Below are 14,706 nucleotides of genomic sequence, written 5' to 3' on the forward strand. Positions count from 1 at the left end.
TAATCATAAAATGTTTTTAATCTACTATTGAATCTAGATAGTAACATTTTATTATTTTACTGAGAAAGTTTGCAATTATGTTCATGAGTAAAGCAAGTCTACATTTTTCTCTTTTTAATTGTTCTTATCTGGTTTTGGAATCTATTTGAAGTTCTCCCCAGGAGTAGCGCTTCAGACTATGGCTCAATGAGGTCAGCAAATCCTCTGCCCCAAAAGCAAATATAAAGCCAGACAAATTGACCACAACAAATATTTTAGCACTCTGAAAATTGACCTGCAGCCTATGTCAATCTGAGAAACAATTATGCCTGAAAAGTTGTTGCACTTCAGGCAGAAAAATGGGAGTCTGTGATATTCCTGCTTAGGGATACTTCAATCTGACCCCGGACTGGATTGGTCAGGGGATTCTATGTAGGGCAGGCTATGGGCATCAGCAGTTGCACTGACACTAGTGAAGGGGCTTATCTAATATGAATAATGGGCAGAAGTGTTTTTTATATAAGGGAGTATTTTTACTGAGAGTAAGAAGATGGCCTGTAGTCATAGTTGGGGAAAGTGTATTTCTATTTTTGGCTGAGTCTTCACACATGAATAGAGGAGAACAAAGAGAGGCCAAGAGGGTCACAAACCCCTGAAACCATAGGGTGTGAATATGCATCAGAAAACACAAAGTACCCCAGTGGAAAGCAAATGCTGGGGTCCATGTGAAAGTGTCTGGAACTTTGCCTGCCATCCCTGTACAAAATGTCCATCTTCAGAGGATGAATGCCTTCTTAGCTTGAAGTATTTGAGCACAAATTATGTCAAATCATTAACTGGCCAGTAAGCTACAAATATTTAGGGGAAAAACGCCTAAGAAGATAGGCTTAAAAAATAAAGACTATAAATATTTTCCTAAAGGACACATCAGCAGTTATAAATTATGGGAGAGAAAGATTTCAAAGATTTAAAAAAGCTAAAAACAAAAATGAAATAAAAAATAACCTGTAGGAGTAAAATTATAATCCTGAGTCCATATAATATTTTACCTAATATTTCCAGTTTTCAGTAAAAATTAGCAAATATGCCATGTAATAAGCATGTATGGTACAGACTCAAGACAAAAAGAAGTAAATGAAATTTGTCTTTCAGCATCTACAGATGTTAGATTTGGGAAATACTTGAAACACCTATTAAAAATGTGTTCAGAATACTTTTTAAAAAGTTTAAATAATTACTAGAAATTATGATAACAATAAATAGAAACTTAATGAAAAGATATACATTATACAAAAAAAGGAAAATTCTGGAGGTGAAGAGCAAATAACTGAAACAAAAAGTTCAACAGAGAGGCTCAAAGGCAGATTTGTGATTGCATTTTTTAAAAAAAGAATTAGCAAACCCAAAGAAATATTAATAAAAGCTAACAATGGAAGTAAAGAGAGAACCAATATTGAAGACGAACAAATTTTTGAAAGATTTTTTTGAGTAAGTCAACACATGTTGAATGGGAATACAAGGAACAAGAGCCTAAAATGTCCTAAATTTGATGAAAAAACTAATCTTAACATTAAAGGAAGTCAACAAACCCAATAGGATATGTTCAAAGAGATCCACACTAGACCCATCAATATTAAAATGTTGAAATCAAAATACAATGAGAAAATTTTAGAAGTGACAAGAGAAAAATGACACATCCTCCATATAGGCTACAATTAAAGGCTGGCTGCTCATCTTAAATAATGAAGGCCAGAAGACAATAGAATGAGTCAAAGTTAATACTCAAAGTGCTGCAAGAAAAAAAAGATTAGCCAATATTTTAACTTGATCTTAGCCAAAAGGATGAGAAACAATAAGATTAGCTAATATTCTGTGTCCTCTAGAACTATCCTATAAAAAATTCAAGCAAAATAAAGATATTCTCTTATTAATGTTATCTGGGAGACTTTATTGCTAACAAAAATATCTTGTAAATAATAATAAAGTAAATTCCTTAGATGAGAGGAAATAGCTACCAGATTATAGCTTGGACCTACAGAAAGAAAGGTAGTCCAAATCGTAAAAATGTCAGATTCTTTTTCATTTTCTCCTAACTTCATTTAAAGACAATATTATTATACAAAACAATAATTATAATGCTATTTTGTTGGATGTATGCGCACACACACACACACATGACCACAACAACACAAAGGTGAATGGAGGAAACAACTATTTGGAGGCAAAGTCTTCGTGTTTTGTCAGAATTAGATTGTGATAAATTAAGATTCCTATTGTAATTAGTAGAGTAACCACTAAGGAAATGACATAAATAATAGATATATAAAATCAACAAATTTATTCAAAAGGAGGCAGTAGTAGAAGGGTAGACAATAAAGAGAAGAGTATATTGAAAACAAATAGAAAAATAAAATTTAAATCTACCCCTGTCAATAATTATATTAAAAGTAAATAAATATCCCATTCAAAAGGCAGAAGTTGTCAAAGGATGAAAAAGCAACTGTAACTTGTCTCCAATAGCTACTGCTTAGATTCAAAGACACAAGAGTCAAAATAATGAAAGAGAATACCATGCCAAGCACAGCCATAAGAAAGCAGGATTGGAGGGCGGCGCCTGTGGCTCAGTGAGTAGGGCGCCGGCCCCATATGCCCAGGGTGGTGGGTTCAAACCCAGCCCCAGCCAAACTGCAACAAAGAAAATTAGCCGGGCGTTGTGGCGGGAGCCTGTAGTCCCAGCTGCTCGGGAGGCTGAGGCAAGAGAATCGTGTAAGCCCAAGAGTTAGAGGTTGCTGTGAGCTGTGTGACATCACAGCAACTCTACCCAAGGGCGGTACAGTGAGACTCTGTCTTTACCAAAAAAAAAAAGAAAAAGAAAGCAGGATTGGAAACAATAATATTGGACAAAATAAATATTAATACGAATAATATTATTACAAACAAGAGAGAGATTTCTTAACTTTAAAAATGTCAATAAGTCAGAAGATAGAACAATTACAAAAATGTACACATCTAATTTATAAACAAAAATGCTATAATTAAAAGAAGAAATAGACAATTTGACAATAATAGTTGGATATTTCAATTATTTAATCTCAAAAATTAATAGACTAGGTTCAGTGGTTGTAGCATAGTGGTTACGGCACCAACCACATACATGAGGGTGGCAGGTTCAAACCTGGCCTGGGCCAGCTAAGCAACAATGACAACTTCAACAAAAAAATGGCCAGGCATTGTGGCAGGTGCCTGTAGTCCCAGCTACTTGTGAGGCTGAGGCAAGAAAATTGCTTGAGCCCAGGAGTTTGAGGTTGCTGTAAGCTGTGATGACACATCAGTGTACCAAGGGCAAGTTGGTAAAAAAAAAAAAAAAAAAAAAAAAATTGATAGACTATCTAGACAAAATGTGATGAAATATATACAATATTTTAATAATACTATCAACTGACTCAACCTAAACTGAAATCTAGAGAGCAATTCCCCAGTGACTGGAGATAGTGCATTCTTTTAAGGCAACAGAGGAACATTCTCCAGGGTAAACTCTATGCTAAAATATAAACACATTACAATTAATTTAAAAGGATAAATAGTAAAATAATAAAACCAAAGTTTGTTTTTTGAAAAGATCAACAAAGATCACAAACCCTTAGCTTTGTTTTCCCTTCATATAAAAAAAAAAAAGAGAGAGAGAAGACAAAGATTATCAAAATCAGGAATGAAATAGGAGACATCAGTAAATGCCTTGGAGAAACCTTATGGCTCAAAATGTAATGTTATAAACAATAGTATGCAAACAAGTTAAATAACCTTGATGAAATAAAAAAAAAATAGAAAGAAACAAGTTACTAAAAACTGACTCAAGAAGAAATAGAAAATCAGAATTGACCTATGCAGAATAATGGAATTAAATGGGTAGTTTAATCAAGGAAAAGCCTAAGCCTAGGTGATTTTCTTTAAATATTGAAAAGATAAATAATACCAATCCTTTATGGGCTCATTCAGAACATAGAGAAAACAACACTTGCCAGCTTATTACATGAGGCTAGCATTATTCTGATACAAAATCTAGATAAAGATGTCACAGAACAGAAACTACTGACAACTATCCCTCATAAACATACATGGAAAAATACTTAACAAAATGTTAACAAACTGAGACCACAACATTAAAAGGATAAAACCATGACCAATGAGAATTATTTCAGGAATGCAATGTTGACTTAACAACAAAAAACCTGTTAGTCTAATGTATCATATTAATAGGATAAAGGTCAGAACTAGATGACAGATGTCCAAAAATCATTTAACAAAATCCAACACTCATTCAAGATAAAAACCCATACATAGAACTATCAAAAGAAGTAAACCTTCGCAGTCTGATAAAAGGCATCTATGAAAAGTTTACAGTACATCATGTTTAAAGCTTAGAAAATAAATGTTTTGCCTTTTAAGCTTAGAAAATAAATTTCTTGCCTTTTAAGATTGAGAAGAAAGCAGGAAGGGTTTTCTCTCACCACTTGTATTCAATATCGGCAACATTAAAGATGGCTAGGTTCAGTGGCTCACATCTGTAATCCTAGCACTCTGCAAGGCCAAAGTGAGAGGCTCACTTGAGCTTAAGAGTTTGAGACATTAATGAGACAAAATTACTTGATTAATAAAAGATATACTGATTGGAGAGGAAACAACCATCTTTAACTGCAGAAACATGGTAATATATACAGAAAGTCTTAAGGATCCACAGGAAAAAAAAGTTGCCAGAACTATTAAATGAGGTTAGCAAAATTTCAATGTATGAAATCAATAATACAAACTCAATTGTATTTCTATATACTGCCAATGAACAGCTCAAAAGTTAAAAATGTTAATTTCATTGGTAATAGCAACAAAAATATGTAGAAATAAATTTAATAAAATAAGTGCAAGGCTTATATGCTAAAAATTACAAAATGTTTCTGAGAGAAATGAACAGCCTAAATAAACAGTGAGATAAATAGTCCGTGTTCATAGATTAGAAAGTTCAGTATTGTCAAGGTGGCACTTCTCCCAGAATTAAGTTATAAATTTCTCACATTCCCTACCAATGTCCTGGCAGCCTTTTTTGAGGGGAGATATAAGTTGACCCCTTGATTCTAGCATTTATACATATAAAATGTTTAAACACTTAAAATAACTGAATTAAAAACTTACTATAAAGCAATAGTGATCAAAATAGTGTTATTATCATGAAGACAAGTATAAAAATCAATGAAATAGAATTAATATTTCTTACATTTGTGGTAAATTAATATTTGTCCAACATGTGAAAATAACTCATTGCTGGAAAAATACAATAGACATGATAAAAAATAAACTTAGATTTTTTTACCTCGTACCACACACAAAAATTAACTCAAAATTGATTATAGTAATAAATGTTAAAGCTAAACTTATAAAATTTCTCAAGAAAAACATGGGAAAATTTCATGAATTTGCATTAGGCAGAGAGTTTTTAGTTATGAACCAAAAGCACAATCCATGAATACAAAATAAATAAATTAGATTTAGCAAAATTATAAATATTTGTGTTTCAAATGACATCAAAACAATGAAAAAGCAATTCACAGACTGGGAGAAATTGTTCATAAATCATATAGTAGTTAAAGATTCTATATTCACAATATATAAGGACTTCTCACAACTCAACCAGAAGACAAACAACTCAATTAAAAATAGACATTGCACCAAAGATATGTGAATGGCTAATGAGCATGTAACAAGTTGATCAACATCATTATTTAAGGAAAAGCTAATTAACACTACAATGAGGTACTACTATGTACTCAGCAGAATGGCTACAACTATAAAGGCAGAAAATACAAAATGTCGTTAATGATGTGGGGAAACTAAAGCTGGAAAGCAGTTTGATGGTTTCTTAAAAACTTAGACATAAATATACCATAAATATACCAGTGAATTCAGTCCTGGGAATCCAGCAAAGTGAAATTACTATATTTTCCTATGTAGAATGTGCTCTCACATAACAATGCATACCCATGATTTTTGCCCAAACTTTCAGGAAAATGCCCCAGGAGAAAGTGGCTGGCCTAGGAGGGGTGTGATAAATTTGCGGAGGACTAATGCTCCTTTGGTAAACATATAGATTACACCACTACCCTGCTGTATCTGCAAGCTCTATGAAGGCTGTCCCATCCCTCTCTCCTGGGAGCTGGTCCCTCACAACTGGGTTGGAGGTCACTGCCGAGATGGCCATGCATGTGGCCAGTGGGGTAAGAACTTCTGAGGCTGTTCAGTTGCAGGCAGCCAAGTTGGTCACTGGGCCCTGCACAGGGTTTTCAGTCTCCTCTGCTCAGTTAGTACTTGGATCTTAGTCTTCACCTTGTGAGGCTGCAGCCTGCCTCACCAGCCCTGCCACCTCTCCCTCTCATGATCATGGTGCTGGGTGGCAGCTGATAGGCCCACTGTCACTAATTCTGGATCTCCTCAGACTGTAACCCCATGGACTCCATGGGCCCAGGTGAAAAGGCACAGTGGCCCCCATAGGCCCACTGGGCTACTCTGCTCCTGAGCTGTACTACCCATGTATAATGTACATCATTATTTTTCCCTCAAAAATCAAGGTAAAACATTACTCTTATACATGGCAAAATACAGTATATGTCCACATAAAGTCAGGCATGAGAATGCTCATAGATGCATTTTTTTAATGGTTCAAAATTAAAAAACATTCAGATGTACAAATATCCACTAGTGAATGGATGAACAAAATGAGCTACATTTAAACAATAGAATATTAGTCAGCAATAAAAAAGAATTTACTACTGACACTTTCAAAATGTGGGTGAACTTCAAAAACATTATGCAAAATAAAAGAACTAGAATCTAATAATTACACATTTATGTTTCTATTTGTATAAAATATCCAGATAAGGTAAATTTACAGAGCCAGATGAAAATTCAGTAATTGTCTAAGACTAGAGCTGGGAGGGAGGGTAAACTGCAAAAGGACATAAGGGAACATCTTGGGACAATGGAAATATTCTAAAGTCAAGTTCTGGTGATGGTAATACAACTCTAAATTTACTAAAAATCACTTATTGCATATAAATCATACCTCAATAAATCTGTGTTAAATTTTATTTTTCAGTTTATACACTTGTAATTGTTTTGAAAGATTGGAAATTATTTGAAAAACTAAAATTTGGAAATTATTCTTCTTTAATACAAGTTTTCCTAAAACTTCAGAAAAATAGAAGAGCAGTTGGAACTAAGCTATTTTGGGGAAAATACATCTCAGATAAATATATTCATTGGATGAATGCTTATTGTTATGTTCAATTTTTCTTTTGCTTACTGAACAAATGTGGATATTTTATAACTATTTGTAGGCATATATCCAATTGATTTCAAATATATTGCCTTACAGATAGTCATAATATGCTTTCCTTGTATTTATATATTAATATTGGTACTATTACTTTCAATTGTCATCGCCATATACTTTTTCTTTTCATATTCCCTTTCTCTTTCATCAGTCCTACCAGAAACCTACCATATTAGCTTCTTTGTTCTCCATTGTTTGTTTTCTATGGCATTCATATCTGTTTCTTTATGTTTGCTAATGTTCATTTTACAATGGATTGAGGAATACTTAGTTCTTTAAACTTTAATTTTTAAAACACTTCTGACAAATCTATATTTGAAGGTATTAATAATCACCTATTTTATGCTTTATACTTCAATTGTTTCCATTATTTGCCAAACATGTCTTAATTTTCCTCTCCTCAAAGTTATTTATTGCTATATTATTTTATTTTCAAATTTGTGGTATTTTTTTTGCTATTTTACATTAGCTTTTAATATTATTAAATATTGGTCAAATTTACTTAGAGCAAGTATACTGTAGACCACAGACAATAATATTATTCACTTGAGATTTCTTAAGACTTTTTTTGTAGTGTAACAAATATTCTATAAATGTTTTATATGCTCTGGAAACATGTTTATTTTCTGTTTCTTGGGTGTGGTTTTCTATAAAAATTTAATTGCTTAAGCCTTTTTATTTTATTTTTCCTTAATATAACAATTTCTGAGAAGGGTTAGTTAAAATCTCTAACTTTGATTATCATTTACCTAAACCTTACACATTTTGTTGGTTATGGTTTGACATAGTTAGAGCTGGAATCATTAGCTGAATATATTCTCATTATTGTTATACTGTCTTGTTCTTCTCTTCCTTTTATTTTATGTAATGTCCTTTTTGTCACTTATGATGCATTTTAGACTGAATTCTATTTCTAAGTGTTGACATTGCTGCCACTGACCTTTTATTAATTTTTGTCCAGTATATTTTTCCTCATCTTACTGTTTTAACACTTGTGTAACTTACAGTTAACTTTTCTCTTGTTATCAAAGAATAGTTTGATGCTTTTTCTAAAATCTAATCACTAATTATCCTTTAACTGTGAGTTTAACTCATTTACACTTATTGTTACTCTGTTAGGACTTGGTTCTCCCAATTTTTTAAATTTTCAGTTACCTTACTTTCATAAAAGTTATATTCAGAGTGGTTTTCTATTTCCACCTTTTCTTTAATTTAAATGTAACATACCTATTTTTATTCTTGTTATGACTACTTTTACCCAAATATCCATATTTTTAAAGATCACTATTGCTAATAACTGAGTCTATTGCCAATATCTGTGTCTACTCCTAATATATAAACAATTTTGTTGTTAACTAGATTTTAGCTCTGAATTACAGCTATTTTTCTCTTTTCTGCTGTTCTATCTTTTTTTACAATTTTTGGGAATTTTTCTTTTTTAAAAAAGTATTTCTTCCTATATTTTTCCCTCCTTTTGATGGCTTCTAATTTAATTTTTTGTGTTCTTTAGCTTTTCTTTTCTATTTTAAATAGTTTTTCATTTACATTGCCTTTACAAAGAGTTCATTGATTTGATCTTCTGGTTCACAAGTTCATTGTCTATTTGTACCTATCTCACTTTTATTCTTTTTTTTTTTTTTTTTTTGAGGCAGAGTCTCACTTTGTCACCATCTGTAGAGTACTATGGCATCATAGCTTACAGCAACCTCAAACTCTTGGGATCCAGGGATCCTCTTGCCTCAGCCTCCCAAGTAACTGGCCTATAGGCACCTACCACAATGCCAGGCTATTTTTAGAGACAGGGTCTCACTCTAGCTCAGGCTGGTCACGGACTCCTGAGTGTTTCACCTTCACCTCCCAGAGTGCTAGGATTATAGCCATGAGCCATCGCACCTGGCCTCATTTTTATTCTTTATATTGTTGGATTTAGTATCATTTGAATATTTTCCATATTAAAAACTTCCACTTTGTTCTTCTTTTATAATTTTTTTTGTTTTATATTTCAAGTATTGTCTTTTTATCTCTTCAAAGCATAATCATACTTTTGGTAAATTATTTTTCTACCCATTCCAAAATTTTGCTTCAGCTGACATATGTTGTATAGTATATTACATTTCTTTTACATTGCTTTATTCCTCAAATACAGAAATATTTTTACTGTAAGATTACGTAATGACCGGGCCATATTTTTTCTGCTAAAGTCAATTAGGTAATGTTCCAGGCCAAGCTCCAGTCTGTACCCCTACTGATAAGTGTATGTCTAGAAAATGGAATAAGTCCTCAAGCTGGAAATTCTGAGACCACTATTGCCCATCTCAGTTTGCCCACTAGGTGGAGAATCCATCTGTAAGCTCTCAAGTATTGTCAACATTAGGAAGAGGTGTTTACTGTAGGTTGTGATCCACAACCCTTTGGGGTTTGGAGGAGATGGAGGCAGAGTCATAAATCTTTGCACCTGTTCTCATTATCTGCCAGCTGGCCTTTGTCCTGCTCTGTCATTCCTCTGCCTACATCTGTGACCTCATTAGTATGTTGCTGTAGAATTTCTGGTAAATGGAGGTAGCAGTGATTGCTCCCGGTTAATTTCTCCAGAAAGGATTTTTGAGAGAAAACTAGCAGTCATCCAGCTTTTCCTTTATGCCCCAGTCACATTTCTCTTCTTTCTACCTTTCAACCTTAAAACAGGACAATCTAGTTCCCACCACAAATCCTTTGCAATTGCAATTCTTGATGCCCTGAATGTTCTTCCCTTAGCTCTTAAGTGGTTGTCTCTTCCTCATTAATTTCATCTCACCTCAAATATCACCTTTGCAGAAAGACCTTTCTTGTCACCATTTTTAAAATAGTTAAAATTCTAGGCACTATTGTATTCTCCCATTTATTTTTCAAAGTACTTACAACAATCTAAAATTGTTGTATATATCATGTGCCTTTTTTCTTTAAGAATATAAGCTCCTTAGAACATGAGCTTCATTTCTCTTCTTTTTTGCTGTGGCAGCCTCCCAGTCTAGTAGAATGCCTAAACCCTAGTTAATGTGTACTGAATTTTGTACACATAAATGAACAAATGAACTAATGAAATAACATAGATGGCTAATACTTATCTTTTTTTTCCACTCTATTTTTAACTTCTTCCTAAACATATAAATAGTGAAGTATGTTCCATAGTTTTTCTTTTCTAAATTCTTTTTCTCTTTTATGGCTTTATAGAAGAGTTTCTTAATTCATTATATGCTTGTATCACTCTACTTTTATTCTTTATAGTGTACAGCATACTAGTTCATCATAGGTCAATATTCTAAGTGTTCTATATCTATCTTTAAAATAGTTCTATTATGACAATGATGACATCCAAAATTTTATTTTGCAATGTGATATCCTAAGGGAAAAAAAAATCTCCAGCTTAATCACTGGTTTTAGGTAAAAGCTAAAGTCAAATTAATTCTATTATAATATATCTCCTTTGGCTTATGTCACAATAATATGACATAATTTGAGTTTCATAAGTATTTATTTGGTTCTTACCACAAATCTAGAATGTGGATTGGATGTGAATTCCCATGTTTCAGATGAGGAAAGTGAGGTTCAAAAGTGAAGAGGGTGGATGGCAGATCTGAGATGTGACCACTAGTCTTCAGTTACCACCTGATACAATTGTTTTTCTTACCATACAGGTTTTTTTCTTGTCATATTATTAAAGATTTGGGGATTTTTTTTTTTGTCATCCCTAAAAGTTTTCTTAGCTTGATTGTCAGTAGAGAAAACAATATAAACAGCAAGAACAATAAATGCAAGGCATTGTTTTAAGTGCTATACATGTATTAACACATTTAAATCTCTTAATAGCCCTGAAATTATACTCCTTTTACAAATGAGGACATTAAACACAGAGGGATTAAATAACTTATGCAAGTCACACAGCTAGTAAGTAGCCAAGTTAAAATTATAGAACCATCAATCTGGCTCTTAATCCCTACTCTAGTCTATGATAACAGAAACCATCTTATTGTTCATAGAGAACTTTCATGTGCATTATCTACTGGTTCTCACTAAGACTTTGTGTGGAGAGCTGCTGGTCTAATAGACAAATAGTATATTAAATTTCAGAGAGGTTTCTTGGCCTACCTCATCCAGACAGCAATTGGCTGAAATCAGATGGCAATCATTTCTTTTGTAATCTGTTGATGTCTTTGTTCTCAGATCACATTTTATTGACTTTGACTTTGTTAGCTCACTGGTCTCCATGATGCAATTTCTTCTCTAGTGAGTTACATTATTGTGAACTTAATGTCAGTAGGGGAAGGAGAATTGGAAGGAAGAAGTTGTCTCCTGTATGTCACCCTTGGCTTTTTCTAATTGAACAATTTTCCTAATTTTCAATATTTGATGACATTTCTGCATGCTCCTAGAGCACCTGAGGCTTTGGAGTGGGTAATCTGCAGCTTTGGGGTCACATGTGGTCTTCTGAATCCTTGGCAGTGGCCTTTTGACTAAATCCAAGTGTTATAGAACAAATAATTTTAATAATGTGATTTGCCCTGTGAAGTTTGGATTCAGTTGAGGGGCCCCACTTGGGGATCTGGAGAGCCACGTGTGTGGCCTTGACACCACAGATTCCCCACTTAACGTGGCAAGGACTATGCTCCATCTGAGTTCTAGAGCATAGGAGCCCATCAATGTTCACTGAATAAATGAATAAATAAGTAAATGAGTTCCATACTTAACTGTATGAGTTATACAAAACTTACTGAGCTACTTCTATCTGGCTGCTACTTCCCTAGGTGGCTGGTCGTGGTGGCAGAGGCACTAATTCTATAAACCAGGCGTCCTCAAACTGCGGCCCGCGGGCCACATGAAGTGGTGTGAATTGTATTTGTTCCCGTTTTGTTTTTTATTTCAAAATAAGATATGTGCAGTGTGCATAGGAATTTGTTCATAGTTTTGTTTTTTTTTTTTAAACTATAGTCTGGCCTTCCAAAGGTCTGAGGGACAGTAAATTGGCCCCCTGTTTAAAAAGTTTGAGGATGCCTGCTATAAACTTTCTGATGACAACATTATAAGCCTTATAATCAACATGTGAGTGCCAAGTTCCTTTTTCTGTTCTTCAGGATATATGCAGTGCTTTCCGGCCCTATTTAAAGGATGGAAGACTTGGATGCACACGGGAAAATGATCCTGTCCTTGGTCCTGATGGGAAGACACATGGCAATAAGTGTGCAATGTGTGCTGAGCTGTTGTAAGTATCATCATCCCCAGGTGGGCCTGATGAGTGTGCACTTGGCTGCTGTCCAGAATCACTCCACAGAGAGATAAAGTCCTTTCCATCAACCATGCAATCCTTCGGTCTTTATGACATGAAATAGCCCTTTCTCACAGAAGGGCTTTTTTTCCTTTTTTTTATATCATGAAATCAAGTTTCTTAAAAAGAAAGGGTAAAGTGGCATGTTAGTTTTTAAAGTCGAGACTCAATTTTTAAAATTACAATGACTTGAAAATAGTGTTTTATAACATAATATTTTAAACTTTAGAATATACTTTCATACGAAATAATCTAGTTCAGTCATGTGACATGCATTCCTGCATTTGAACATGTGTACAGACCCTCTCTGAATAGTGAGAATCTAATTAAAATGATAATAATGTCATGTGTCTAAATTCAGTGTTAATGTAAAAACTGAAACATTATGAAAGAGAAGAACTATTGAGTTAATGTTTCTCTGAGTGTCTGGTACTGGTCTCGGCACGGAAACGCAGAAGTGAAAGATCTATATTCTTGCTGTTAAACAAGGTATTGAAGCCTCCAAGTGCTATATTTATAAACTGGGTATTTAAAATCAGCACAGAAGTTTAACAGATTAATAAACTTCACACCTGCCTTTGAGAATAACGGCCATTGTAGAATTCAAAAGCATGTCCTATCAGGTTCAGAAAACAGTGATTAAAACTGGTTTTCAGACCGGACATCAGTCAATTTTCACTTTCTGATCTAGGAGGCATAAATTTTCAGCGCTCCATCCTGCTCTGATTCTGTGGTTTTGTTTCTTTTCATGCACTAGCTGAAAAGGAGAATTTGATATCTTTAACTTCTGATTTCTTCTGCAGACTGGAGATAGCCACGCCTATCTCCAGGATGAGACTGTAATCAGATAATACCTGCAAAAGGGCTTAGAAGCCCAATTCAAATGTAGCTTTCATTAACAACCAAGCTTTTACATGAAGGAGGCAAACAAATACTTTACAAGGTATACAAAGTTATAGTTAAGGGTGTGTGTGGAAATACTTCAAATGCTCGGATTGGTTTCACCCTTGTCACAACATTGTTTTAAAGTTCTTGGTTCTGCCTGTTAAAGGGAATTTTCCTGACAATCTTCTGTTTGTCAATCAAGGTGTCACACCCATGCACTTTTACAGAACAAAGCTTCTAATTGACTGTCAGTGAGTCAGTTTCACACCCTTCCTTATCTTGGCAATTTTTCTGGCTCAGGCATTGAAGATGGGGAAATGCTAGTCTCTTACAAGTTTCAACAAGTTATGGCAGAGAAGATACCAGTGTTTAGTATAGGACTAAACATTAACAATATGATCGAGCTATAAACTGACCAACTGTTTACATTCTTAACAGTTTAAAAGAAATGGAAGAAAATGCCAAGCAAGAAGATGCATCCAGAAGTCAACGAAATGCTGAAAAGGTAAGTGACTTACCAACATCATCTACTTCTTGTGGTCACAAATATTAATACACTTTGTTGCATTTGAGGTAATGCACACCTTCACCCTTGTCACAACATTGTTTTAAAGTTCTTGGTTCTGCCTGTTAAAGGGAATTTTCCTGACAATCTTCTGTTTGTCAATCAAGGTGTCACACCCATGCACTTTTACAGAACAAAGCTTCTAATTGACTGTCAGTGAGTCAGTTTGCATTTGAGGTAATGCAACAAAGTGATTCTCCTTTATTATCACATGGATTGTTTTCCTTAATATCAAATTCCCCAAATTAACTATTTCTAGAGTATTAATGATTAGATTCATCTTTAAAAAGCATTTCCCAGTTAAGGCTCCAAATGTGTAATTTCCACCCTTGTGGCTCCTCCCATACCTAAAATAGGATATAAGAGAAAGTTTATGCAAACCAAATTCTGCTTAATTTCCACCAACTTTCGCTCTGGTTTAGTGTAAGCTCAGTTTACTTTGAATAACTTTTTTAAATTGCAACAATATACAATTTAGATAAGAATAACTTCAAGAATCTTTTAAACAGTATATCTGCTGGTAAATTTTATGTATAATTCTACTGATACAAGTTGGAGTTATTCACTTTTCAGTTATGGTTATTACATTCAACAAGACCT

At 33.9% G+C, this 14,706-nt stretch overlaps 1 protein-coding gene across 2 annotated transcripts in view; it reads left to right on the forward strand.

Annotated features, from left to right (window-relative positions):
- The window catches only part of SPINK5 (serine peptidase inhibitor Kazal type 5), a 74,381-nt gene that overhangs the window by 11,687 nt on the left and 47,988 nt on the right, over window positions 1-14,706 (forward strand). For both annotated transcript variants that reach the window (XM_053567202.1, XM_053567201.1), the window contains exons 5-6: window positions 12,466-12,593; window positions 13,980-14,046. In XM_053567202.1, coding sequence (XP_053423177.1) covers window positions 12,466-12,593; window positions 13,980-14,046 — 195 coding nt within the window. The remainder of the gene's footprint in view (window positions 1-12,465; window positions 12,594-13,979; window positions 14,047-14,706) is intronic.

This window comes from Nycticebus coucang, chromosome 17, assembly GCF_027406575.1.
Source record: "Nycticebus coucang isolate mNycCou1 chromosome 17, mNycCou1.pri, whole genome shotgun sequence".
Lineage (NCBI taxonomy): Eukaryota > Metazoa > Chordata > Mammalia > Primates > Lorisidae > Nycticebus > Nycticebus coucang.